General features: G+C 32.8%; 3 protein-coding genes and 2 pseudogenes across 4 annotated transcripts; 1 reads left to right on the plus strand and 4 right to left on the minus strand.

Annotated features, from left to right (window-relative positions):
• Positions 1–2,811: 2,811 nt before the first annotated feature.
• Positions 2,812–7,155, plus strand: LOC148206083 (ribonuclease MRP protein subunit POP4-like; annotated as a pseudogene). Its single transcript, XR_015783437.1, has 10 exons — positions 2,812–3,000; positions 3,256–3,460; positions 3,725–3,760; positions 3,913–3,983; positions 4,302–4,569; positions 4,797–4,865; positions 4,963–5,021; positions 5,965–6,066; positions 6,474–6,637; positions 6,727–7,155. The product of XR_015783437.1 is annotated as a ribonuclease MRP protein subunit POP4-like (transcript).
• Positions 7,156–7,569: 414 nt separating this feature from the next.
• On the minus strand, positions 7,570–10,072 carry LOC148206084 (uncharacterized). Its single transcript, XM_088104071.1, has 7 exons — positions 10,006–10,072; positions 9,869–9,909; positions 9,543–9,784; positions 9,333–9,459; positions 8,994–9,086; positions 7,989–8,168; positions 7,570–7,776 (listed from the first exon to the last, which is right to left on the minus strand). Exons 3-7 carry the CDS (start codon positions 9,779–9,781, stop codon positions 7,726–7,728), a joined length of 690 nt encoding a protein of 229 aa, XP_087960197.1. The 5' UTR covers positions 9,782–9,784; positions 9,869–9,909; positions 10,006–10,072; the 3' UTR covers positions 7,570–7,725.
• A 98-nt stretch (positions 10,073–10,170) lies between these two features.
• Positions 10,171–13,484, minus strand: LOC148206085 (uncharacterized). The gene is made up of 5 exons (XM_088104073.1): positions 13,313–13,484; positions 12,551–12,741; positions 12,313–12,379; positions 10,536–10,669; positions 10,171–10,242 (listed from the first exon to the last, which is right to left on the minus strand). The coding sequence occupies exons 1-5, from the start codon at positions 13,466–13,468 to the stop codon at positions 10,212–10,214; spliced, it is 579 nt and encodes a 192-aa protein (XP_087960199.1). The 5' UTR covers positions 13,469–13,484; the 3' UTR covers positions 10,171–10,211.
• Positions 13,485–14,025: 541 nt separating this feature from the next.
• On the minus strand, positions 14,026–16,185 carry LOC148206086 (putative GTP diphosphokinase RSH3, chloroplastic). Its single transcript, XM_088104074.1, has 4 exons — positions 16,099–16,185; positions 15,246–15,386; positions 14,701–14,757; positions 14,026–14,264 (listed from the first exon to the last, which is right to left on the minus strand). The coding sequence occupies exons 1-4, from the start codon at positions 16,183–16,185 to the stop codon at positions 14,148–14,150; spliced, it is 402 nt and encodes a 133-aa protein (XP_087960200.1). The 3' UTR covers positions 14,026–14,147.
• Positions 16,186–22,941: 6,756 nt separating this feature from the next.
• On the minus strand, positions 22,942–23,618 carry LOC148206087 (uncharacterized; annotated as a pseudogene).
• Between the last annotated feature and the right edge of the window lie 2,012 nt (positions 23,619–25,630).

A 25,630-nucleotide genomic window follows, 5' to 3' on the forward strand; every position in this document is an offset into this window, starting at 1 on the left:
GTTGTGATGCTTCATTTTTTGAACGTTTTGGCAGTCAGTTATTTGTGATTGAGAATGTAGGAGTACACGGGGACGTAAAAGTATGGTTTTTGCTTTAGGTGATTATTTTGTACATAGCAAATCATACTAACAGGGGTTAAGTTGGGGATATCAGATATCAGTCTCTAATGACATATTTTGCAAGATTTTAGGGAGTTTTTAGCTCTATCTGCCCGGGATTTTAAGTTTCAATTCATATTTAGGCCTAAGAGCTTTTGCTTGCACAAGGGTGCCCTGTGTTATGGGGTATAATAGACTTGAGTGATTTGAAATGGCATATTAATTTTAGCTTTCTAATTTTACCATTATAAACTCTTGAATTTGACCGATTATAATTAAGGTGAAAGTCGAAAAGGGCTAGCAGGGGTGATAAACTTTTCCCGATCTAAAGCTAATGGATACACTAACTTTCTTAGGACTTAAAAACTCACAAGGAATAAAGTTACAAACTTCAAAACTATGAACTCCCTTACCATTTTTACCATACAACTAATTTATTTTTTCTTGAAAACTTAGTGAAACGTTTAGTATTTCATTGACTAAATCTCTGAAATACAAATTATTTCTATAAACGAAAATAAATAAGAAAAAAGAGAGAGAAAATATAATTAAAATATTAAGTTCCTATTGATGATTGAAAGGATAAAAATTAATTGGGTTAAATATGTTTTTAGTCCCTAAACTATTGGTCGTTTCTAGTTTTAGTCCCTCTTTCAAAATAAGGTACAATTTGGTCCTCATTCTTTTCGAAACTTTGGTTTTAGTCCTCGAAAACTAACGCCGTTAAAAATGTGCTGATGTGTCTAACGTCTCTGTTCACGTGTAATTGCTTTTTTGCTTTGATTTTGGTTCGTGGTTCATCTGCGCGTGCATTTTTGTGTTGAGATAGCATCGACTGCTATTGACTTTGCTAGTTGAGCAGCATTCATATTTTCTTCCGTCACTTCAACATAAGGATCTCCCATCTGCAATAGCAATACAGCTTAAATTACAGAGTTGCTGAAACGTGGAAGGCATTGTAGTGAGTCCATACGCACAAATCATACACAATATATAATACTTTTTGAGTAGGGTCATTATCGGGTTCAACAACATCGGCATTATCCAACTCTATATCAGATTCTACAAGGTCGTCTTGAGCAGATAAAGGAGGGTCTGGCTTCTCCTCATAAGAATCACCTGGTTCCTGCATAAGTTGAGTAAGTAATAAAAAACAGAGATTCCAAAATTGATTCAGAAAATATGAAAAGGAGAGGGGAGACTCACCGTTTTGGGTTGGGGAGAGATACGAGCACCGAGGCTGCAGTAGAGGGAGAGTGTGAGCGAGTGAGCGAGAATTGGGAGAAAGAGATGAAAAATGGGAAGAAAGCGAAACCTGAGGAAATAAGCAATTACACGTGGACAGAGACGTTAAACACGTCAATACATTTTTAACGGCGTTAGTTTTCGATGACTAAAACCAAAGTTTCGAAAAAAATAAGGACCAAATTGTACCTTATTTTGAAAGAGGGACTAAAACCAGAAACGACCAATAGTTTAGAGACTTAAAACATATTTAATCCAAATGAATTTGATAGAATCACCTAATAATACTTTTCTACCAAATTGGAATGAATGAGATAGAAGTTCTCTCTACCTCTCATCTTAAAAAAAAAATTATAGTAATTTTTGTAAAACAACAAATAATTTTAATATTAGTTTAAAACATTATTTATATTTTTAATTAATATCGAAATTTTTTTTTGATTGTGATTTTCATTGGACCATATTTTTTGTTTTAAATAAATAAAAGGGAAATTTCCTTTTTTTTTTCTTTTTATATATCTTTTCAAACTTATATCTTATTCATTTTATATTTTTTCTGCTTTTATCTTTTTATTTTTTTTTTCACTATTTTATTTCGATCCGTTCAAACAAAAGCGTACCTGATCGGGTAATATTATTTTTTTATTGATATATTGAAAGAACCAACCCGTTTTTCCCGCGTCATTATATATATATATATATATATATATATAAAAGAAAAACGTTTTACTAATGCGCTGCACGAAGAGTTCTCCGCGGCCGTTCTGAGAAGCGGGGCTTCTCTTTCAATCTGATCAATTTTTCGCGGCGAAGAAGCTCTTTTAGTCGATTTGAATTTCTTGAAACCTTCTATGTTTCCGGTATGCATTCGAAACTTTCATGATTTACATGATTTTGAATCGAAACCTCCATGGCTTATTTCTCTCATTGCTACTACTTTTAGTCATAGTTTTATAATACTTCCAGAAAACTTCAAAATATCACCGATTATTTCATCCTATATCTACGGCTTTATGTTTTTAATTGATTCATGACAAATGCCTTTGTTCTGTTTGATAAATTGCCCGAAAAGTAAACAATTGTGAATTTGAGTTTGTTCCACTCTGTAAATTTGTCGATTTCTTTAATTATCACTCTTTACTGTGCTATATTGCTTCTGAATGAAATGGTTTAGACTGCGTGCGACTGCTAACTATGTTTTTTTTCCGTCGCTCAGCAAACTCGACTCACTATTTTTCTTGCTAGGATATTTTGTAAAGATATTCAAAGTTTATTTCAGTTTTTAATCTCATAAAGATATTCAAAGTTTATTTCAGTTTTTAATCTCACAAAGATATTCAAAGATTATTTCAGTTTTGATTCGTTTATTGAAGATTATTTTTGAGACTGCTGTTAGATTATCTCATAAAGATATTTGAATATAGATATTCGAAGATTATTTCAGTTTTTATTGAAAGATAATTTGAGTTTTTTTTATTCCTCTGTATATTTATCTTTGTTTTTTTTATTAAAATAAATTTAAGTAAGTTTTTTGTATGACACGCGCGTCCAAACATTGGACCGTGTCACCACCGACGTGTCCGTGTCCGTACTGCGTCCGAAACGGGAAGCGCGATGCCACGGCCGTGTCGGAACTTCACACGCTACGGCAGAAGAGTACAACAAAAATAGTTTTATTTAATATTTTTTAAATTAAAGAAAATTATTCTTTTTGGAACTTTAGATTTTATTCTGCATGTGTGTTTTTTCTCAAAAATTTTATGGCAGCCTAAGAATCTTCTTTATTCTGCAATTGTTTTCCATTTTCATGTTTGAGAAGAACATATCAATTTGATGATACTTTTGCGCTATTAGAGTTTGAGCGTTTGTCACCTTTTCTCTTTTCTTTTTTATCATATTGTGCCTGGGTAGGTGTCCATGGCTACAGATTCAAGGAAACGCACATTGGAGGCTTTGGAGAGAAGGATAGCTTTTGCTAAAGCTGAGGTTCTTCAAAAAGAAAAGAAAAACAAAAAGAATATAAATGAAAATGGCAAACCACTTATTCCTACGGATTCTACTTCTAAAGATCCTTCCCCGCATTTGTTGCATTCATCTTCAGTCACACCCAAGAAAGGTAATTCATCTTTCAATGTTGTTGATTGTTCTTACTTCCTTCCTTCTTCACTGCTGGTAGTAAATTAATACATTGTAGGATGTTTCACTTGCACATTTTTTTATTTAGTTGTATCATAAGAACTTGTTATCTACATTAGGAAGTATTTTGTCTTGTGTCTTGGTTTTTGTAGTTAATAATTGAATTCTGCTTTATGATACTGATGCGAATATCTGTAAATATCTTGTTTGACATTTATCTGATAATTTCCATTTCCCCTTTTAGGAAATTTCACCTTTTCTGGTCATACCAATTCACCAGGTACTAGAAACTCAATGTCATATTACCCTTTGATATATAAGTTCTTTCTTTTATATTTTCATCCTTTTGATTTTGAGGGTTTTATGCGAAGTATATTTTAAACTTATCACTTCAATATATATGGACAAAATGATGTTACTAATTATTTGCAGAAATTGAAGATGGTCCCGTATATGCCCAACTTTCCGTGTCTGTAAATGTCAATCTGCTCCCATATAGTGAGGTAATTCCTTGCTTGGAGCTCATGTCCTGGCTGAGAATATTAAAAGAAATCTAATAAAAGCATTTGCTGATAAAATTTTTCATTATAAATCCGTAATAATTAATCTCCTCTAACGGCTTAACTCTTGAAACAAACACGGATGCATGGAATAATTCACAGATCTTAAAAGCCACCTTTTAACCAATTAACTGTGTGCTCTCAATCTAACCAAAATGTGGAAGTTTCTTTATCTTCCAGTTTGAAAGATGCAGTTTTTTCCATTAGCAATGATAAATTGGTGGAAATTTGTATTTGTCACCATTGACATATATTTTGCAGTTTTCCACCGAAAGAAGAGGTTCGATTGATGGCATATATTGCATGAGCTTCTTCAGAAGGGAGATGCTGCACAAAAGTACATGCAAGGATCTGGAAACATGAAAATTGACAACTGGATCCTTCTTGATAATTTTGTACAAGGACGGGTGCTTTCTTCTGGCTCTCAAACTAGAGCTTTGCAAATCCATTCAAAACGCTCTAAGAAACACATGTCTATGAGACAGCATAAAAAGTGTGGATCATTATATCTTCCTCAAGAGTTCCAAAAGTAAGTTAAAAAGACACTTCCTGACAATATGTTGATCCTTAATGTTAGTTTTAATTGCTGCAATTGTTAATGTATATTTTTGTGAGGAATCTTTTATTTCAGCATCAGCTTTTGTTTGCGAAGTTTAGCTTTATGCTATTACAAATAATGTTTTGTACAAGTTTATTGGTCACACTTTTTCTACAATGATGTTTCTTTTGTTCCCTAATAGTTTACTCTGCTTGCAGATTCGATATTTTCAAGCCAATGCATGAAATGTGGAAAGATTACCTAATGTTGCTTCTTAAATCAACTGGGTACATCTTATGTTTAATTTTTGTTGAGTTGAAAATAATCATTTATGCTGCTTTCCTCTTGAGGCTTTTATGACTATTAACTTGTTTAATATTGCAGGAAGAATCAACTGACTCAATGTCTCCTAGGTGCAGATCTACATGGTGCTTTCATTTTAGGTTTGAGCACATTCTTTTTTACTTTCTATTGAGTTAAAAACACCTACGACAATCTTATAATAAAAAGGAAAACGTTGCATAACTAGACAATCATTGACCGGAAGTACAATTATTATCTATTTTTTTCTCTCTCAAAAGACGAAAATGTTCTAATGTGTAATTCTTTTATGTACGTTGAAAAGTGTTAAAATTGCTGTTACCTCTACTAGAATTGTCAAAGCTTATTTTTGATTCTCGTGGAAAGAGCTAATGATTTTGATTAGTAGATACAAAGCTCATCATCTTACAATCTTCTTGTGAGGTTAAGTGTGAGTGTCAATATATATATATATATATATATATATATAATAATAATAATAATAATAATAATAATAATAATAATAATAATAATTTGTCATCTTTACTCTATGTGAATCTTCAATAATATTTTAAGCATGGAAGTGGAAATTTGTTGATGATTTGATAACAATTCGTTAAAAGGTTACACAGTAGGATCAACAGACCTTACTAAAATTGGGCTATGATATTTTGTTTGAAAGTGGAATTTAAATCTATTTCAACATTATAAAACTGACTTGTAAGATTAGATTTTTGTCTATTTATATATTATAATTTGATTATATTTTTAATTGATGTGAAATCTTTTATATGATCATTTTTTAAATTATGGCAATGAGTTCAATAGTGGAGTAACCTGCCCGGTTGGTTCAGGGTGCAAACCAAGTGTTTGCTTCTCTTGTTCAAGAAACATTCCCTGATCAGTGCTCTTCGTTGCCTTTGAAATCCCCTCTTTCCTGCATAACCCTTTTCACCGTCCATCAGAAGAAAAAAGAGTTGGGCTTCTGATGTGTCAATATGAAAAGATTAATTGTCTTAGCCTCTATCTCCTATATAATCATCTGCATGTTATCACTGACTATACCTAGTCCATCTGTTTTTGCAGTTGTGGAATGTAAAATAACTTATTTTACAGGAATTCACGGCATCATGATTCGTGAAACTGCAGAAGCTTTTGGGATAATTACTGAAGATGATAAATTTCGAGGTAATAGAGACTGGCGTTGCATTATCAAAGTGGTTATTCCTGTAAGCTTGTATGAAGTTATACGGTTGTTTCTAGATTTTTAGACCGAACAAATTTTCCTAATTCCTAGCCGGCACTTAAAATTGTGGGCATATCTGAGCAATTATGCCATTCATGCACAAGTTACCACTTTCACTAGGAAAATTAAATAGGTTTTGACTTACTATCACCTGTGCTCTCGTTCTGAGAATTCCTTAATCCTTATTTTAGGTTGATCAGTATCCCTTTCAATATTGTGAATTAGTTTTTACGAACTAGGAACCTTAAACATAACAAATTCTGGGATTTTTTTGGTGAAGTTGAAGTTGTTATTATTCGTTTCAAACTTGTGATGACCAAATTCTTACTATCTATTTGGTATCACGCAGTTGTTCCCAAAAAGGGTTCTGTATTTGTATTCCAAGTTGATTGCTGGAAAGTCACTCTGCATGGAGATAAACTTGGTTCAAGAAAGGTCGGATTGTGATATTGGTGATGATCCTTCTACTGTAGGTAACAACATCTTGGCCCTTTTCTATCGGTTTTTGATGAGGTACTTCATCTTTTTGAGTGAACCTTGTTCTGTCATCTTGTGTTTTTCTTGCTATTCTGTGTATTTTATAATGTTTTTCTTACTTTAAGACAGAATATCCGTAAACCCCTGTGCATTTTGAAAGTCTTGAGCTATGGAATGCTGATTGGATTGTGGCAGTGGAGAAGTTGGAGATTGCTTAAGGGTTAGTTGCTGGAAAGACGGTGAATGACAGTGACTTTGACTTATTAGTGGACACATGCTAGTCTTTCTGTGCTGGTTTGAACTTCTCTCGTCTTAATAAGTCGTTGTAGATTTTGGTCCTGCTAGTTACAAGATTGCCGGTTTTTGTCTGCAATTGAACTCTCCATTTCTTTCTTAATTACAAAGTGGAGAGGAATTCTGAGGAGGAAGAAATATGTTTAGCCGTCACTCAACAAAAATTAATTAAATTATATTGAATTATACGAACTAGAACATTCTTTTGTGAATTTATATTGAATGGATCCAATGCTAAAAGAAACTGAAATTGTAATTTAGTCAAATATTTATTATAACATTGTAGTGTATGGCAGGCATGTTCAAATTCGTTGAGACTGTATGCTTATAACGAACCTTGTTTTCAGGCTGTCAAGTAAATGTTGCATGCAACTGTAACTATTATTAGTAATAAAAAATCACAACCTTTTCCCTGGCATTGCCCATCTTTACCAAAGATTTTTGACACAATCACTGTAGCTTCATAGAATTTTAAAATGCTGTGGTTTATTGCTTAGTTCCCAATACCGTGAATAACCACAGTTCCAAAAGTAGGAATAACCACATATACAACCAAAATAATAATAAAAAATGTAATTGTATGATGCACATGTGGTTATCAAACATATTCTTGGAATCTGGTCTAAAGCACCACATTTGAATCGAGAAATTCCATATCCCCAAATAAAATAAAATGAGAAAATAAAAATTATTTCTATCCCATCCACTTTAAACACACTCGACCCATAAAGAATTATTTACATTTTTCAAAGAAAGAATAATTTAAATTCTTACTTCAACTACATCTCCATCTTTGAGTTTTGTGTTGGGCAGTACTAACTGTCCATTAATCAAAACCAGCTTTGCTCTTCCCAGGAAAGCATTGTTCTCAAAAGCTTCACCTAAAGGATAAATTACATACACAATCACCGAAACATTCATCTACATTCACAAATCTACTGGAATGAATAACAGGGTGAAAATAAAATATCAACTTTTCAAGAAAATAATTGCATTTATATAATTTGATTGGCAATGAAAACAAAGGAAAGCAAACAAGAGAAATCTCCATTTGCACAATCTGTGTAAGAGAGGTAAGATGGTTGCCAAATACCTTGTTATTGATGCCGGCTTCAGCAGAAGCTGATGCAACCAAGTCAAATTTTGAGTGAGATGTTATCCAGTTAACTTGTCTGCCCTCAAACACGGCCGCCACAACAGCCCAATATTCAGATTCTTCAGTAAAATTGATAACTTGGATGAAAGTTGGGAGTAGTCTCCCAAATTGGTCTTGCTGCGAATGATGCAAATAATAATATAAAATTCTTCAGTACAGCAGTCTGCGTTTGCAAACCCACTGTAGTTCTAAGAAAATCAGTAATGAAAGAAATCAACATTACATAAATATATTGTTTTTTCTACATCTTCAATATAAAAAAGTTTTACATTCTCATGTAATCATGTGCAACAACTTCACTAAATCAGTTTACTCACAATGCAAAGTAAATTCTAGATTATGATCAAAATTTTGAAAACAATTATTTTATCCATCACGTGGCATTCGAAACATTAGAGACTAAATATCATATTTATCTTTAACACTAGAAATACGATAAAGAATGACTTAAATGATGAAAAATTAAAAAATGTGACCGATTAATATGGATACAGAGAAATAACAAGATATCATCATAACGGTAACTATTATTTATGTTCCGGAATATAATGCTATTTGTATAATTCATTTGATTTTAATATTTTTCTGCACTACCTGAGGACATAATGTTTCCGAAAAGTATCCGTTTCTTATGTTTTATCGAGCATTTAGTCAACACAGGAGAATGAGCTCTAACACAAATTTGCTGGATTACTGAGCACCTTCAAATATTGACTCCGCAAAAGGCTGCCCAAAATGACTATAGTTTCTCTATAGTAATTTCGACACCACAGATATATTTACAGCTCATGTTGGAGATTATGGACTATAACACGGCCAGTACGCAAATAATGGGTTTTCATATCCAAAACAATTTTGGTGTATATCACTCACTGTGTCAATTGCTGATAAACCAAAATAAGATAAACTGTAGTGTTCATTGATACTCTTAGAAAAACATACCTTATGATACATTTCATCTTGACATAGTATGTACTTCTCTAGACAAGTACACCAATCCCCATGTCCTGGTTCAAACCACCATTCATCAGATACCTGGATAGTAAGCAAGTTGACCCAGGTAATTTAAAACTAAAAATACTATAAAAACGACAAAATTACACAACAGCAGGATCTGGTCATGGAGGGAGCAATACAGCATGTAGTAAGCCAGTCAATAAGCTTAACTGTCACACATAGTGATCCATCTTCTCAGAAGGTGTTACTAGTCAATGCGTCCTTTTGATAAACCATTCATCATGAGCCATCGCTTAATTAAAAATGTTAATTTAAGTATCAAACCTTTTTAAATAGTCGTGCATAGGCTTCCCATCGCTTGACATGGAAAGATCTTCTGTCAGCAACTGCTTCAGAAGCAGCTAGTCCAAAGCTCACAGCAACAAGTAATTCTCTTTCATCATTTTCTACACTGAAGAGATAATGAACACGGGTGACTAACAATATGGATAGCTTTTTATAATTTAACATCCGTTTGAAATGAAAGTTATGCACCTGATGATAACAGCAGCAAGTAAGTGACTTCCTTCTACTCTGAGGACTGGATGTCCAGCCTTGAATGACTTATATTTGCTTAATAAAATATCTGCAGAATTTCCTCCCTCTAAATCTTTGGAGAAATAGGAGGATGCTTCTTTTTCAGGTTCATCCATTTTGTCTATGGACAAAAATGGATTTCCAGTTTCCTTGTAAAGCCAATGTGCGGCAAGTCCATGTTCAGCACACTCATGCATCCTCTATCATGCAACATGATAAATTAAAATATGAAGAACTAAAATACAAACAAGTAACTCTATAGCATATGCGAAATAGTTTAGCACCTGTGTTCTTATTTGTACTTCTAAAGGTGAGCTGTCAGGACCTTGAACAGGTTAATACAATCATGAGCACAATTCTCAGTATTAAAAGAAAAACATCATTCAGTTTAGTTTATGAAAAATTAACATGAAAGCCTAACCTGATAGCCACTAGGCTTTGGATTAATAATGTAGTCATCAAATTCACCATCTATTGGAGTCCAAAGCCTGTATAATAAAAGATAAAATATACACATCAGTTAGAGCCATTTTCAAGGGACAATGGGGTTGATGGATTAAAAAAGATCCATAAGATTTATACTTCTAGCCATTTACTCTTAAGAACAAAGACAATAAGCACACAAGTTCATACCCACCTCACAGATAGTCCAAAATAACTGAAAAGGAAAAAATGATGGAAATGTAGAAGAGATTAATTTAGTTGATGTGTTTTTCATGGTTTTATCTCTAGGAGAATATTTATCCTCCTCTGCTTCTTTGCTCCATTATTACTTCTATTATGGATTTCTTTCCTAGTTAAGCAAAAAATATACATATAAAAGGCCTACCAACATGTTGCATGTAAAGAAGGTCAAAATAACTTTATGTCTATCTTTATACAGTGATTGCATTTAACGACTTATGTATAGGTTGTTAATTAAAATAGTATGATATTCGATCATTTTCTTACCTGTGTACAATGTCAAGAAGACTATAGCAACATTGAACTGCAGAACCATGTAAAGTCCCATTCTTGTCTCCCACAACTACTCTTAATGCACGTGCATCATATACCTTATCAATACTTGTATCCTTTCGTTTCATCTACACAAGACACAGTACAATCATGACTTTTACCATTCAATTAGCTATTACCAAGTGATCTCAACAAAATTTAAGATCACTAGTGCAATCATTCCACACTAGGAAAGAAAAACATTCAACGCTTGTGGCATACTATAAAAGGAATGACGACGAATGTATTAGCATTAAAATAAAATGAATATTGAAACTCTGCATTAGAAACCTCAGCAAATTCATTTCCATACACTTGTATGGCTTCCATTTATTTCATTGTCTATTCATACTTGAGAGAATATTTAAAAAGATGGTCCAAGGAATAAAAATGTTCTTGATACTAGAGATCTTCCCAAACCCATGGGAACCTCATATAACCAACCTACCTCCGACAACCCAAACTTGGGAATCTGGATTCCTAACTTATCCTTATAACAAAAATACTTCTGCACTTACCCTTTTATCCAAGATGTTACTTTATTTGAACAAGGTACACCACTATGTGAGGGGATTTCAATCATCAAATGCTATTCATTCTTATGCACAAGCAAAACTCCTTGTTCGCTTAGGTATAAAGTGTATTTGCTAGCACCCCGTATAATCATCATTGGTGTAGAAAGCAAATGTAAGTGTGGCTCTTGGTATGTTTAGTATAGAAAATGAGATGATTTTGTAAACTATATTCCCTTCTGTTTGGTTGGGTAGAGGTACAAGGAAAGATAAAAATATGAAATAAAAAAAGACATAAATGTCCCTAATAAAAAACTCAAATAGAAAAAATTATAAGTATTTTGGTCTTCTTGTTTGATGACCAACTTTCAATTCTCCATTCTTCCCACATTTGGATGAATCAGGAATTAATATGGACCACCACAGTTTTTTTTTTCCTTCACCGTTAATTAAGCTTCAAATAAAGGAAGAAATAAAGGAAGACTGTATAGAGGGGAATGAGATAGAGTGGTGTACAAGCGATTACATCCTAATAATGAGATAACATACTATAAGGATAACATCCTGACAAACACGGTGAGGAAAATGATTATGAATAAATGTTCAAATAGTTTCTATAAGATGTTTGTTTTTGGGTCGGCTGCTCTATTTTGTTGAGGGGTGTGAGAATAAGAAATTTGATGTCATGAACTATTGGAATTGGTGAGACAAATTCTCACCCTACGAAAAACATGTACAAATATACCAAATTGTGTTTTTGATTTCATTAAAACAGTTTTGAAATAACACTTTTGATTGATTCTGCGTTAACTAAATAAGTACATCAAGAATAATCATTAATAAAGATAACAAAATATTTAAAACTGGAAGGATTCCAAATATCAAAGTGAACTAAAGAAAAAGGAGATGAAACATTTTTATTAAGATTATCAAGAAAAGACTGTAAATGTGTTTTTCTAACTGAAATGATTCACAACTCAGACTAGACAAAATTTCCTCTAATAATAAAGATATGGTATGCTAATAAATAAAAATGTTCTTAATAATACATACATAATCTATATATTCTTGGTTATATAAAACATGCTCCTTGTTTCTACAATTATAACGCTAACCATACATATGATGCCTCAATTCTATACAATTGCACACTGGGTATAGCAAAATTACATATGGACTTGTATTTTTATTTCAAAGGTAAAACATGAATTTGTCAATACCTTGCTGTATAAACTATACAGGCTTTTTAACCGGCTGCATAAGGTGATTTCCATTCCCGGAACATAACTGCAAATACAGACAGAATCCTTTAAGGACTATAAAATCATTTATACCATGAAACAGTAGTCACCAATAGATAGTGCTTCATAAAACACAAAAATATGGTTCACCATTCTTTTGCCATGTACGATATTAAAATGTAAAAGTGGTAAATGACAATGGTAAACAAGAACATACGAAGCTGATATAATCATTTCTCGCTCAAGTGCTTCCTCACAAATTACCAATGATGCCAAAGCTAACCCAGCATCTTGTACAACCTTTGGTTTTGTGCATGTCCCAAGATTACTCCCAATACTGTTGAGATAGTTAGCCCTTTTTCTCCTATCCAACAATATATCAAATGGTACTACAGCTTCCAAAAGATCCTGAAAAGTAAAATTAAAAACAAAGCGATGCAATTAGAATAAAAATAAAGCGATGCAATTCACTTCATATAGCCACCTTACAGTTATCTTCAGGAATTTTATGTAACTATAGTATACTTTGAATAAAATATATTTGATAATAAGGACCAAAAGAAAGCTTTACAGGCTTCTTCTAACTTGAAATATACTTTTTTTATTGAGCTACATACGGGGTGTTAAGAACAACTGAAGGTAACAATACTTCATAGTTCACGTGCTTTTCAGCCTCACTTCCTCTCCTCGTTCATTTTTCTCTATAATAATAGTAGAAAACAATTGGAACTTGTAAAATAACAGAAATATATATAAGCAAACAGTATAGTCATTGAATTATTTTTACTCTTTCATATTTCATGGCCAAGGCAAAACTACCATTTTTGTGTAGATTGTTACAGTGGCAATAAGCACCGGCACAACCAGAAAGCAACCACAAAGGAAAGCATACAACAAAATTTAGTCAAATCTCATGATCATACATACAATACAAACAAGTAGAATGAAGGAATCAATCCTTGCAATTAAAAACTATTACCTTCATACTCACATCCCCATTGAATGTCAAGGATCCGTTGTAGAAAGAAGTTGAATTGTTCTCATTCAAATGTATCAAATTGCCTTTTACAGAGAATCTTCTCAGGTTTCCTGTTCTGCTAGTAGGACTCCACATGGAAGCCAGATCAGCTCGCATCTTTTGAAATATTTGAGGCTGGTATCGAGGAACAAATACAAACATAGGCATGCCAATGTCAATAAATTATAATAGGGAGCTCGTCTTGATAATGCTAATATTTTGTTGTTTACCTTAAAACTTGAGTTTGGGTTCAATTTAATCATATAAAACTGGTTTATAAGGTAAAAGCTGTTCCTCACTCATATGTGTCTACAACATTACATTAATATAATTGATCACTCTCAAAGCAAAAGAAACGTATTTACTAATAGAAGACCTGTAGAACAGCAAAGCATAAATCTTCCAGTTAAGCTTTCAAGGCCCACAGTCCCAATCTTGAAGCAAGTGAACACCAAATGATTAAGGTCTCCTCAGCAACAGTTTGAGCTTTTTGCAATGGTAGAGCATGACTGAAAAGAGAGATAGTGTCACACAATAAAAATGACCTATGAAACATAACTTATAATCCTTTTAGCAAAAAAAGTCAAAAGGCCTCGTGGGGCTTAAGTTTGCTGGTTGAAGAAAACTACTATCGCAGGGAAGTAAAAACTCACTACTAAAAAGCATGAAGAATTGAGAAGGCTATAGTACTAAAATAAATTTTATTTCATCTTCAAATAATAATAGATCTGAAATAAAGGGCCAGAAAAGGGAAAATAAAAAAGACCAACAATAATTGAGTATAAAAGAAAAGAAGTTAAGATGCCCAGAGTAAGTACATGGTTCTCATGTTGTGAAGGCGATCTGCAAGCTTGATGAGCACAACACGTGGATCATCAACCATTCCCAAAAGCATTACTCGTAAATTACTTGCCTAACAGATTTTGAATGTAACATATCAGAAAAGTATGCTGCTAATTCCACCACCCACTACCACGTTTTACAAATTTCAGAATGCATATAGTTTCAGTATTGTCTAGACCAACTACCAAATGCATTACATTGATAGATACAAAAGATTGTTTTATTGGCCTGTATTTTGGAAGCTTAGTTTTGTAAAGTGAAACGGATTATGCACAAAATTGGCCAACCTCAAGCTTCTATAGGAATAAGTATTAAATATATATTACAAAGAAAGATGATGATATGATACATTTTTCTCTTCACAATTAATCCTTGTATTGTTTAAAAACCATCTCAGGCATCCATTGTTTTCAGCATATTTTGATATTGATGATTAACATGATACCAAAGTAAACTTGAAAGTCTCATGGGCTAATTGATGCACACGTCAAAGGCAGATTATGTACCTCTTCTTGGCCAAGCACACCCTGGTTTACACTTACCCTCCTATGTCTGCGTAATAGCTGCAAAAGATAATGCAGTTATTCCTTATGGTAATAAAGGAAAACAGAAACAGTCTCCAGATTTGTTAGGAGAATTGAGCTTCTAATCCACAAATACAATGAAATAGAAGAATATGCCACTAAACTCTTTCGGTATTAGACCATACATCTGCATTAGTTATGAGATAGGTGTTAGAGATTAAGATTTCTAAAAACTTGAGATATTAGGTGCATTGAAAATGGTTTACAGTTTCATAGTAACTTGCAATGAAATTTGTTTCTATTACGAAAAATGGAGCAGCTGATAGAGACATTAATACCATGTCCAAGACCAATACAAGCCAAAAGCTTTAGAATCAGTTTGTCAGATGAACGCATAAGAAGACTTCTATATCTATATTTCAATCAAGTTGTGTAAATTGAATTCTAAAATCTAGCAAGATAACTATTATGTGCCTTCCACCTTCTTCAAGATACAAAACAATTAAAAAAGACATTCTTTATGGTACCTTATTAATATAGCTTAACCTTGAAACACTAGCTACCAACTTGACCACATCATCCCCAAACTCTGCCTGAATGTCCTGAAGACTTTGGCTAGTGTCGTCAACCACATCATGTAAAATCCCAGCCACGACAGTGTCAACAGCCTGAAATAGAGTATTACTATCTCAAACAAAGGAACAATTGAATAGAAACATGTTTTCAACCTGCACTGCATTAAGCTGAAAAAATGCAAACGATAACAGTAACATAAATGTTAATGCAGTTCAAAAGTAGTAAAGATTCAGTTTAGCTGTCTCAGTGATATCATAGGCTAAATCTGATAAAAAGAAAATCAATATTTTCAAATAGCTTTTCAAACAATCAAGAAATTGAGATGTGCAGCCCCAGAAAAAATTATATCATTCATTATCCATAGTTTAAATATCAATACTAAAAATTATGGATAAATAAGATAAATGATATTGATATGTATCATTGTAATTAATAATACTTCGTCAACTTTAGTGTTCCACTAATATGTTTCTTTAGAATTGTTGTAACATCATAAAAGAAGACCATCCACAGCATGTTCATTGAAATTTATGGTGTATTAAAAAACATATATGTTCTAATTAATGAGAATGTCATTATATGCTTGGTTAAATGATGATGGCATCATGATCAAATTTATCAAATTACAGTTGGATGTGCCAATTTAGTTGTTCCATAATGGTATGGGTTCTCCGTATACGTTGATGATGAAGGGGCATTGAGGAGGAAAGGAAGTCAGCCAATCCATTCTTTGTTTTCCAGAAAGTAAAATAAATACCATAACAAATCTAGTCACTAGTACTAGCTGTTCATTGGAGTTCATACTCGTTTACCACTTGATGGAACCAATGCAGCCAAAATTCTTCCTGTGTGGATACAATGTGTTAAATAAGGGTCTCCAGTCTTCCGCATTTGTCCATGGTGTGCTTTTCTTGCAAATGCTATAGCCTTCTGTACCTGCCTTCACACATAAGGTGTTTTAATGATGTAACGAGATAACATATAAGTCAATACAACCCCAATGCAGATAGTAAACCTTTGCATCGTTAAATATTGGGAAACCAGTAACATCTACTCCATCCAGCGTCACTGTACCTGCATGTACAAATTTAGGTAATAAGAAACCTTATGAATAGACCCCAACCCTATCATGTGGTGACAGAAGCGGCAACAGAAACTTTATGTGGCATGCAAAGAGGTATGAATTGCATATTTCAGCACTATTTAGTGACATGCCTTGATGCTCCCCCTCAAGCATTTCAGTTAATCGTTTGTGTTAAATTTCAAGCGGAAACTAAGTTTCACTCAATGATTTCATACTTGTAATATAACATGCCAATCATAATAACATAAGAAACTTTATCACATGTTCTAACTAACAACACAATCACATGCATACCCAAAAGCCAACAACATGCTTATCCAAAAGCCAATAACATGCAAATCCAAAAGGGAATAACATGCACACCCAAAAGCCAATGACATGCATATATCCAAAAGCCAATAACATGCAAATCTAAAAGCCAATAAGATGCATATCCAAAAGCCAATAAGATGCAATTCCAAAATCCAATAACATGCATAGACAAAAAGTTTTAAACAAGAATGCAAACCTTCTTAACAGATTAAAAACATAGTGGAGGGAAATGGAGGAGTGCAAAATGCAAGAAATCGCCGCCCAAAGAACGCCACCCAAGAACACAAGCAAAACTGCACCAAAACCCAACGAAAACACATTTTAATCGATTCAAATGAAGGATAATTCATCAAATAGTAATGTAATCGGAGTAAAATTAATTTTAAACGGTGCAAAAGTGAGAAAATAAACCTTAAAATGGTAGCCCGTGGAGAGAAAACGCAAGGAAGATGATGAACAGTGAGTGCGCCTAACTGTTGCCTTGCTCGCAGATTTGGTAATAGCAGACCATTAGACGTCGGTACCTCCCTAGCCGGCATCTAAAATGGCTTTACACGTTTGATCCCCTGACTATCCGATGTTTAAAGGATTTAAAACTTAATTTTGGCGCACAATTTGGATGTCTGGGATGGAAGTGGCCGACATCTAAACCCAATTTAGACGTTGGTGCTGAGTAGCATACGCCTATAGGCACTGCAAAAGTCACTTTTCGTAGGCCATTTCACGTTTGGGGAGGGGAGCCCGACGTTTAAACAGTCTATAGACGTTGGAGAGGCGGGATCGAACATTTAAATGTTGTCAAAAAGTAACTTTGTGGATTTTGGACCGATTAATATGGCATCTGATATGGGTGGCCGATGTCTAAATAGGCTATAGACGTCAGCTCCCCAACACCCCGATGTCTCTAAGGAATAAAAAATATATTTTTTTCTTTTTCGTATAGTTTTGGCGTCCAATTTGGGGGGAGTCGACGTCTAAATATTTGTTTTATTTACATAAATGTCACCGGTCATTTTTTACATTGGATATTTGGGGGTCAGACGTCTAAAGGGTGATGTTAAAGATCTTTTCTACGCTAGTCACTTCCTTAAACTTTGTTGATGTGAATTCACCTCTCCTGTCAGATCTTAATGCTTAATTTTTCTTGCCAATTTCCTTTTCCACCATCAATATGAACATCTTAAATGCCCCTAGTGCTTTCGACTTCTCCTGTAAAAACTACACCCAGTCTTTTCTAGAGAAATCATCTATAAATGAGATGAAATAAATTTTACCACTGAATGAGCTAGGAGTAGTAGGTCTAGATAGGTCGATGTGCACTAGTTCAAGTTACTCTTTTTCCTTGTACATGGTCGAATTTGGAAACTTCGTTCTTGACTGTTTTCTGAGCACGCATTCTTCACAAAATTTCTTCTCAAATTCTATACTAGGTAATCCGAGTACTAGTTCTCTCCTTAAGAGCTCAGCCAAACTTCTAAAGTTAAGGTGTCCAAATAAGAAGTGTCATATCATTGCTTCATCTTTAATGTCCATTAACCAAACTAACGTCGAACTGCTTTTAATGCGTGTTTAATCTACGTTCATTGTTTTGTTAATTTCAGTAACAACTGTCCACATAACCCCCCCCCATTACTTGTTTGACTTATTGCTTGAACCACGTTTGGTCCTTGAGAGACGACCTAGGGGTCATTCTCCTAGTATACAACACTTTGATTGCACATAAATTTCATTCGGGTACAACCTCGATCAGTAACTCTTCAATCTAAGCATTCTTTAAATCTTCAACACTTCTCCATGAGTCATCATAATCAAAACTACTCTAAGATTTCCATATTCTTTTGTCAACACTTCATAGCTAAAAAAGATCTCTTAGTTATAGTAATTGAAATAAGTAGAGTTAATGTCAATCGAATTAAACAGTCAATCATGGAATAAGCCCAATACTTTCTTGTTTTTACCAATTCTTGACATGGTTAAGAAATTGTTGATAAATTTTGCATTTCCAAATAAAATGGAACATCAAGTTCATTATGTTGAGCTTGTATTCTAAGATGCAACTTTTCCAGTTGTGTAAAATCATTAGAATAAAACTTTAATGTTGATTCACAAATTTTCTGCATATTAAATGGTTTGTAAAGCCCTTTTAGATCTAAAGTTTTACGCAAAGTAAGTAACTCCACCATATTATCACAATATACTTTTAAGCTCCTGCAACAAAGTATCAATTGTATCAATGAACAAATTAATACGATAATAATTTTCAACTGTAATGTTTTCAACATTTTTTCAAGCTTGACCTCTTGTTGGAAAATACAAGGTAGTAAGCTTAGGAATATTAATTTTATGCTTCTCACAAAATGATATGACTTTCTTGAAAAAACTATTACCAATGAGGAGCATTGGTGTTTTTGAAGTTAATAATTTTGATGATGCTACAAAGTGAAGAATATGAAGACTTTTTCCGCATCAAGTTTAAAAGCATATTTGCATAATGATCAGTGAAGAAAAAGAACAAGAGTGCAAATGCAGACCCAACGACATACAAGCAAATGAAGACCGAACGGTCACTATCAGTCAACGACCGAACGCAGATGCAAGCCGAACGACTAAAATCAGAGTAAGGCCAAACACAACTTAAGGTAGAACACTGTTTATGGCCGAACACACCTAACAGACCGAACGACATATAATAGTTGAAGGTTGGACGGTGTATAGAAGTTCAAGGCCGAACACGGGCATAACATAGTTTAGGATCGAACGGAGTTGAACATTGGCGAAACTCAGTTAAATATCGAACAATCACTAACATTGGCCGAACATAAGTTGAGGACCGAACGGTGTTGAACACAGTTGAAGGATGAACACTACTAAAAGGCTGAATGGCGCATAGCAGTTGAAGACCGAACAATGTCTAACACAAGCCGAACGAAATTATGTCCAACTAACACTGTAGAAGAAAATGTTAAGAGTTGGAAAGTTTACAAGTATTGAGCCGAGCGGTGGAAAGCATAACCGAGACCGAGTAGTTAGCACCGAATGCTGGAAAGTTGTGAGGAACCTACCCGAACGGCAAAAGGTGATAAGGGGTTGAATCGAACAATACGAGGATGTGTCGAATTAAACCAAGCGGTAGAAGGTGAAGAACTAGAGTCGAACGATCGAAGAGTTAATATCCTAATTGTTCCAAGTCTCGCATATAATCGATTATCACTTACAATAATCGATTATCACTGGCAATTGTAATGCGTCTTTTCAGTTTCGGACCATTAGGCTATATATACCCTTGCCAAACACTTTAGAAACATCTAAGTCATTTGAGAATACAATGTGATCTGAGGAAGTTCTCAAGTGTTAGTTCATTGCTCTTGTCAAGTCTTGTGAATAGGAGAAGCTCGCGCTTTGTGTGTCAAAGGTCGGGACGATTCTCTTCAAGTTGGCAGAGTTGTTTTCTTCCGGTTCGTTGGTCGAAGGAAGATATTTGTTGCACTGTTTTGGTTCATCTGTCGAAGGAAAGTGTTCGCTACTTGCTTCCGATTGGTTTGTCGAACGAAGTTTCCTTCCGGTTCGTTCGTAGAAGGAAGGTTTTATCATTCTTATTTCGTTCACTATATTGTAATATGTAAAACTGCTTTTAGTGAAAATGTTAATCACTATTCATAGTTATTAACGACTGGGCATATAATCTTTTGATTCGAACCGGGAGAAAAATCATTTGTGTGATTTTTCTACTCCCTACACTCTTTATATTTTCTGCTCATGAACTGTTCGATAAAAAGCTTATAAGAAAATTAACGAAACCATTTTTAATTTGACCGAACACGATTTTCGTAATTGTTTATTTCGCTGCGCGACTCAAAGATACCGGTTGTTCTAACCAACAATTGGTATCAAAGCTTGCTTTGATATTCTTTCAGTTTTTTTTTGAAAATGGCCGGTCATCAAAATCAAGTATATGCCGAGGGTGCTTCCATCAACAGACCACCACTTTTTACTGGTGATAACTATGCCTTCTGGAAAATCAGAATGGAAATTTTTATGGGGTTTGTTGATAGAGGCATCTGGGAAGCTGTACTAAATGGTCCTTATATTCCAAAAAGTATTGTTGATGGTGTAGAAGTAGAAAAACCATATTTTAACTGGAATGCTGAGGAAAATAGAAGAGCCCAATTTGATATTAAGGCTCGCAATATGATTTCATCTACTGTTGTATTTGATGAGTTCTATAGAATTTCAGTTTGTAAGACAACACAGAAGATTTAGGAAGTCCTTAGAGTCACACGTGAGGGTACTGATGACGTGAAACGCGCAAGGAAGAACACGCTCATCCATGAGTACGAGATGTTCAGAATGCAACCTGGAGAAACTATTCATGATGTCTAAAAGCGCTTCATTCATAATGTGAATCACTTAACCGGGTTGGGTAAGACATTTGATACTCATGAATTAAATGTACAAATTCTGAAATCATTGGACATGTCTTGGCAACCAAAGGTGACTGCCATCTCGGAGTCCCAAAACCTCTCCTAAATGTCAATGGCGGTTCTCTTTGGAAAGCTTCGTGAGCATGAGCTTGAGCTAAACAGATTGACTGTAGAAGATAATCAAGGCAAGAGGAAGACCTTAGCCTTCAAATCTGAAATTTTAAAAGGAAAGTGTTTAAGAAGAACTGAGGATGATGACTCTGATGATGAGGAAAACGTGAGCCTCATGATAAAGAAATTTTCCAAATTCATGAGAGCAAATGGAAATGATAAACATCGTGGAGAAAGAGAGGAAACTCAAGAATCTCCATCAAGCATCAAGTGGTATGGATGTGGAGAAAGAGGACATGTAAAAACTAACTGGCCTAAAAACAAAAGAAGTGAAGAAAATAATGAAAAGAAATTTCCTAAGAAGAAGAAGGCTTACATAGCTTGGGAAGAAAATGCTTCTAGTTCTTCAACCTCAAGTGAATCAGATGAGGAAGCAAACTTATGTTTAATGGCAGACTTTGTTGATATATGAAGTCAAGTAAGTGATTCTAGTTTTGAGTCAAGTGATGAATTTGATTTACAAAAAGCTTTTCTTGAATTGTTAAATGAATTTGAAAAATTGGATGCTGATCATAAAAATTTGAAAAATGAGTTTAAGGAATTGAAAATTAAATATGAAAATGCATTAGATGAAGAAGTCATACTAAGAAATAAAGTTAGTATCTTGAAACTAAATTGTCTGAATCTAATGTAAATGAACAACCTGTTGAATGTTTATCTTGCAAAAGTTATATGTTTGACATTGATATACTTTAAAACTTGCTTGTTAAAGCAACCAAATCGACTTCACATGCTCAAACTAACTTTAAAAGAAGTAATTTTAAAAACAAAACATGCATCAACATAAGAAACCACAAAGTAAGAGAACTCGTAGAGTTTGGATTGAAAAAGGAACCTTTGTGAAAACTAAGATGCATGATGTTTGTTATTTTTATTGCATGAAAAAGGGACATACTTCTAACAAATGTAGAATTAAACATTTTGATATTCCAAATGAAAACTATGTTTGGATTCCTATTATAAAGTAATTAATCTCTAACCTCAAAGGACCCAAATGAGATTGTGGGGACCAAAACTCTATTGTTTTGTTTTGCAGGATAAGTTTACAAAAGGATAAGAGAGCTCTATGGTATTCTGCTTTTGAAATTGATGCTTTAGATTACGGAGTAACTCCATTAAGTGGTATCCAAAGCCTTGGTCTGAGCACCACGTGATTGAGCTAAGTGTTGTTTAAACTGTGTTGTTGCATTGTGTTCTGCTTGTCTTTTTAATCTTTCATTATTTGGTTGCCATTGTGAAAATCACAGCAAAAGAGTTTTTAAAAGCAGTTAGCCGAAACTGCATTTCCTTGTTTGAGTCAATTTTCCAATTTTAAATTCTGGTTTACCACTAGTTCATTGTTGAACATCTTAGCAATCATTTCATAGTGTCTTATTCAAGTTTTCTAAATTGATTTTGAAACCAATTAAGTGTCCATAAGTTATTTGACTCATTGTATCTAAGATTGGTTGATTGAGTTGTTTAAAATTGTCACATTTGGATAAGTGAATCATTGAAACACTGTTGAATCTAAGTATTTTGTGAATCAGCAGCTTCTTGTTTATCTTTCATTGCTTTTAACATCTCAGTAACTCTTGAATCTAAGTATTCTTTAAATCTTCAACACTTCTCCATGAGTCATCATCACTAAAACTACTCTAAGATGTCCATATTCTTTTGTCAACACTTCATAGCTAAAAAAGATCTCTTAGTTGTAGTAATTGAAATAAGTAGAGTTAATACCAATTGAATTAAACGATCAATCATGAAATAAGCCAAATATTTTCTTGTGTTTAACAATTCTTGACATGGTTCGAAATTTGTTGATAAATTTTTCATTTCCAAATGAAATGGAACATCAAATTCATAATATTAAGCTTGTATTCTAAGATGCAACTTTTCATGTTCAATACAATCATTAGAATAAAACTTTAATGTCGATTCAAAAAAATTTTCCACATTAAATGATTTGTAAAGCCCTTTTAGATCTAAAGTTTCACTCAAAGTAAGTAACTCCATCATATTATCACAAAATATACTCTTAAGCTCCTACAACTAAGTATCAAGTGTATCAATTATCAAATTTTACAATAATAATGTTCAACTGGAATGTTATCAACATTTTTTCAACATCGACCTCTTCTAGGAAAATACAAGGTAGTTAGCTTATGAATGTTGATTTCATGCTTTTCACAAAATGATTTGAGTTCCTTGAAAAAACTTTCTCAACGTGATTCCCTCATTCTTTGAATCAAAGTTTTTATTGTGAAAACAAAAAACATTGCATTCAATATATCTTGATTCTTACATTGCAAAGCATGACAAAGCTCATAGGTTATTATCAAGATATCTCTCATGAAAAAAAAAAAATGATTTCAAAAGATATGAGAATATCATAAGCACTATTAACATAAGGTGAGAATAATTGCCTTCTTCTTTAGTTTTTTTTAAGAACTTCACAACTAGTCTCATGAATGCATGATAAGCTAAATTCAAATAAGATCTCTATTGAGTATCTATAGCTCTTGGTAAAGTGTCTATTTAATTAAGTCCATTACCAGAGTTTCAATAAATTGGCAATAATTATTGCTTTAGCAATTTGATCATGTTTCTTCGAAGAAATTATCATAAGATTTACAATCAATGTTAAATTTAAAAAAAAATAAAATTGACGAACATGACTCACTTAATATATAATATAATATATATATATATATATATATATATATATATATATATATATATATATATATATATATATATATATATAAATGTGTGTGTGAGAACTGTTGTTAGCAGTTATGGTAGAAAAATATAATATGTCGTAAGTTTCTGTACTCTCTTCTTCCTCAATAACAAATTGGAATCCTTCTATTCAAGATTCTTCATTTTGTATGTTTTTCGTATAATTAAGACACCTAGAATTACTTTCATACATCACAACTCAATTTTGACAAAAGAAAATGATACAAAAGATGGAAGCTTATTGAACTGAGATCTGATTGAATTCCATGTACCATCATAATCTCCACATGTTATATATCGCTATGATTTGCCAATTACTTTCATTCAATGACAGTGGCAGCATTTAGGACAATATGCTAAATTTGTTCCTTTTTTTGTCAAAACTGAGTCCTTAGGCTTGGTATATAAATTAGGTGCAATGATCACCACGCTATATCAATCAAGCACGAAAGGAACTTTCATCTGTAACATCAAGTTCCAATCTTTGGTATAAATGCTCATGATTTGCAGAGGTACCATTTAAAAGTAGGTTTAATTGCTTGCATTGTCCCTAGTTTGGCTGCAACGTGTCAAAATAGTCCATCTTTTTAAAAAAATTTCAATTACGTACAAACTTGGTTTAAAAGTGTCAATTTCGTCCAAATGTATGTAAAATTTGCTTCAATCAAGTCCATTCCGTTAAATTCACCAAAACGGACGTTAATTTTTTAGTTCTCTCTCCTTTGCTTCTCTGCTCTGCTCCTCTGGACATTATAAAATAATATAATGATAATATAAAATATAAAATAATACATTAAGCAATTATTAGAAAATTTGAAAATATTATGCATATATATTAAATGAAAAAAACAGTATACGTGGACTAAGTTATACAGAACTTCTGCACAGAGTAATGATTGTGGATGAAACTCTCATTTCTCATATATTTATACTTGGTTTTAGTTTATCTTACAAAAACATGAAAACTAAATCTAAACAAAAAGTATTCTTTTCACATCCATTTTCTGCTTCATTCGATAATTGCTTTTCGTAGTAAAATATTATATTAAAATAATAACAATAAATATAATTAAAATATTATAATTCGTAGTAAAATATTATCTAAAAATCAAATAATTCATTTTTCTGTTCTTTAACTAAAAAGGTATTTACAAAATTATTTATTTTGGTATAATATTGGTTGAACTGTTTCTACATATTTTCATTTTCTTTAAAAAAGAATTATACGTTTTGTGTTAATTATATATATATAATTTATCGTCATTAAAAGTATATTAAAAATATATATAAGATAATAGGATAAATCATATATATTTAAAATAATTTATTAATTAATTTATTTACTAAAATAGTTTTAAGATAATAAAATATAAGATAGATATTTATATTTGAGATTAATAAAATTATTTTACTTTAAAATACACACATATTTTAATTAATAGATACTGTATAACTTTAATTTTTTCTTTCAATTAACAGGCACAATTCTCTATTAATAAATCATATGTAGCATATTGGTAAAAAAAAAGTGGAATAATAATTTAGATAAAATCATTTAGTTACATCATGATCATGATTTAATTTATGTAAATATTAAATATAAGTGAAAAACATTTTACTAAAG

The sequence above is a fragment of the Vigna umbellata genome, chromosome 1, assembly GCF_029865625.1.
Source record: "Vigna umbellata cultivar VRB3 chromosome 1, Vumbellata_1.0, whole genome shotgun sequence".
Classification (NCBI taxonomy): domain Eukaryota; kingdom Viridiplantae; phylum Streptophyta; class Magnoliopsida; order Fabales; family Fabaceae; genus Vigna; species Vigna umbellata.

Coding starts and splice junctions, on each gene's coding strand:
- LOC148206084 (XM_088104071.1), bottom strand. CDS start 9,781: ATGCATGAGTGTGCTGAACATGGACTTGCCGCACATTGGCTTTACAAG. Junction 9,087..9,332: donor ATGCACGACTATTTAAAAAG/GTTTGATACTTA, acceptor CTTACTATCCAG/GTATCTGATGAATGGTGGTT. Junction 7,777..7,988: donor AAGCCGGCATCAATAACAAG/GTATTTGGCAAC, acceptor TTTATCCTTTAG/GTGAAGCTTTTGAGAACAAT.
- LOC148206085 (XM_088104073.1), bottom strand. CDS start 13,468: ATGCGAGCTGATCTGGCTTCCATGTGGAGTCCTACTAGCAGAACAGGA. Junction 12,380..12,550: donor GAAATGATTATATCAGCTTC/GTATGTTCTTGT, acceptor CTGTATTTGCAG/TTATGTTCCGGGAATGGAAA. Junction 10,670..12,312: donor TGTATAGTTTATACAGCAAG/GTATTGACAAAT, acceptor TGTCTTGTGTAG/ATGAAACGAAAGGATACAAG.
- LOC148206086 (XM_088104074.1), bottom strand. CDS start 16,185: ATGCGGAAGACTGGAGACCCTTATTTAACACATTGTATCCACACAGGA. Junction 14,758..15,245: donor GGTTAAGCTATATTAATAAG/GTACCATAAAGA, acceptor TATCTTTTGCAG/CTATTACGCAGACATAGGAG. Junction 14,265..14,700: donor GTGTGCTTGGCCAAGAAGAG/GTACATAATCTG, acceptor AAAATCTGTTAG/GCAAGTAATTTACGAGTAAT.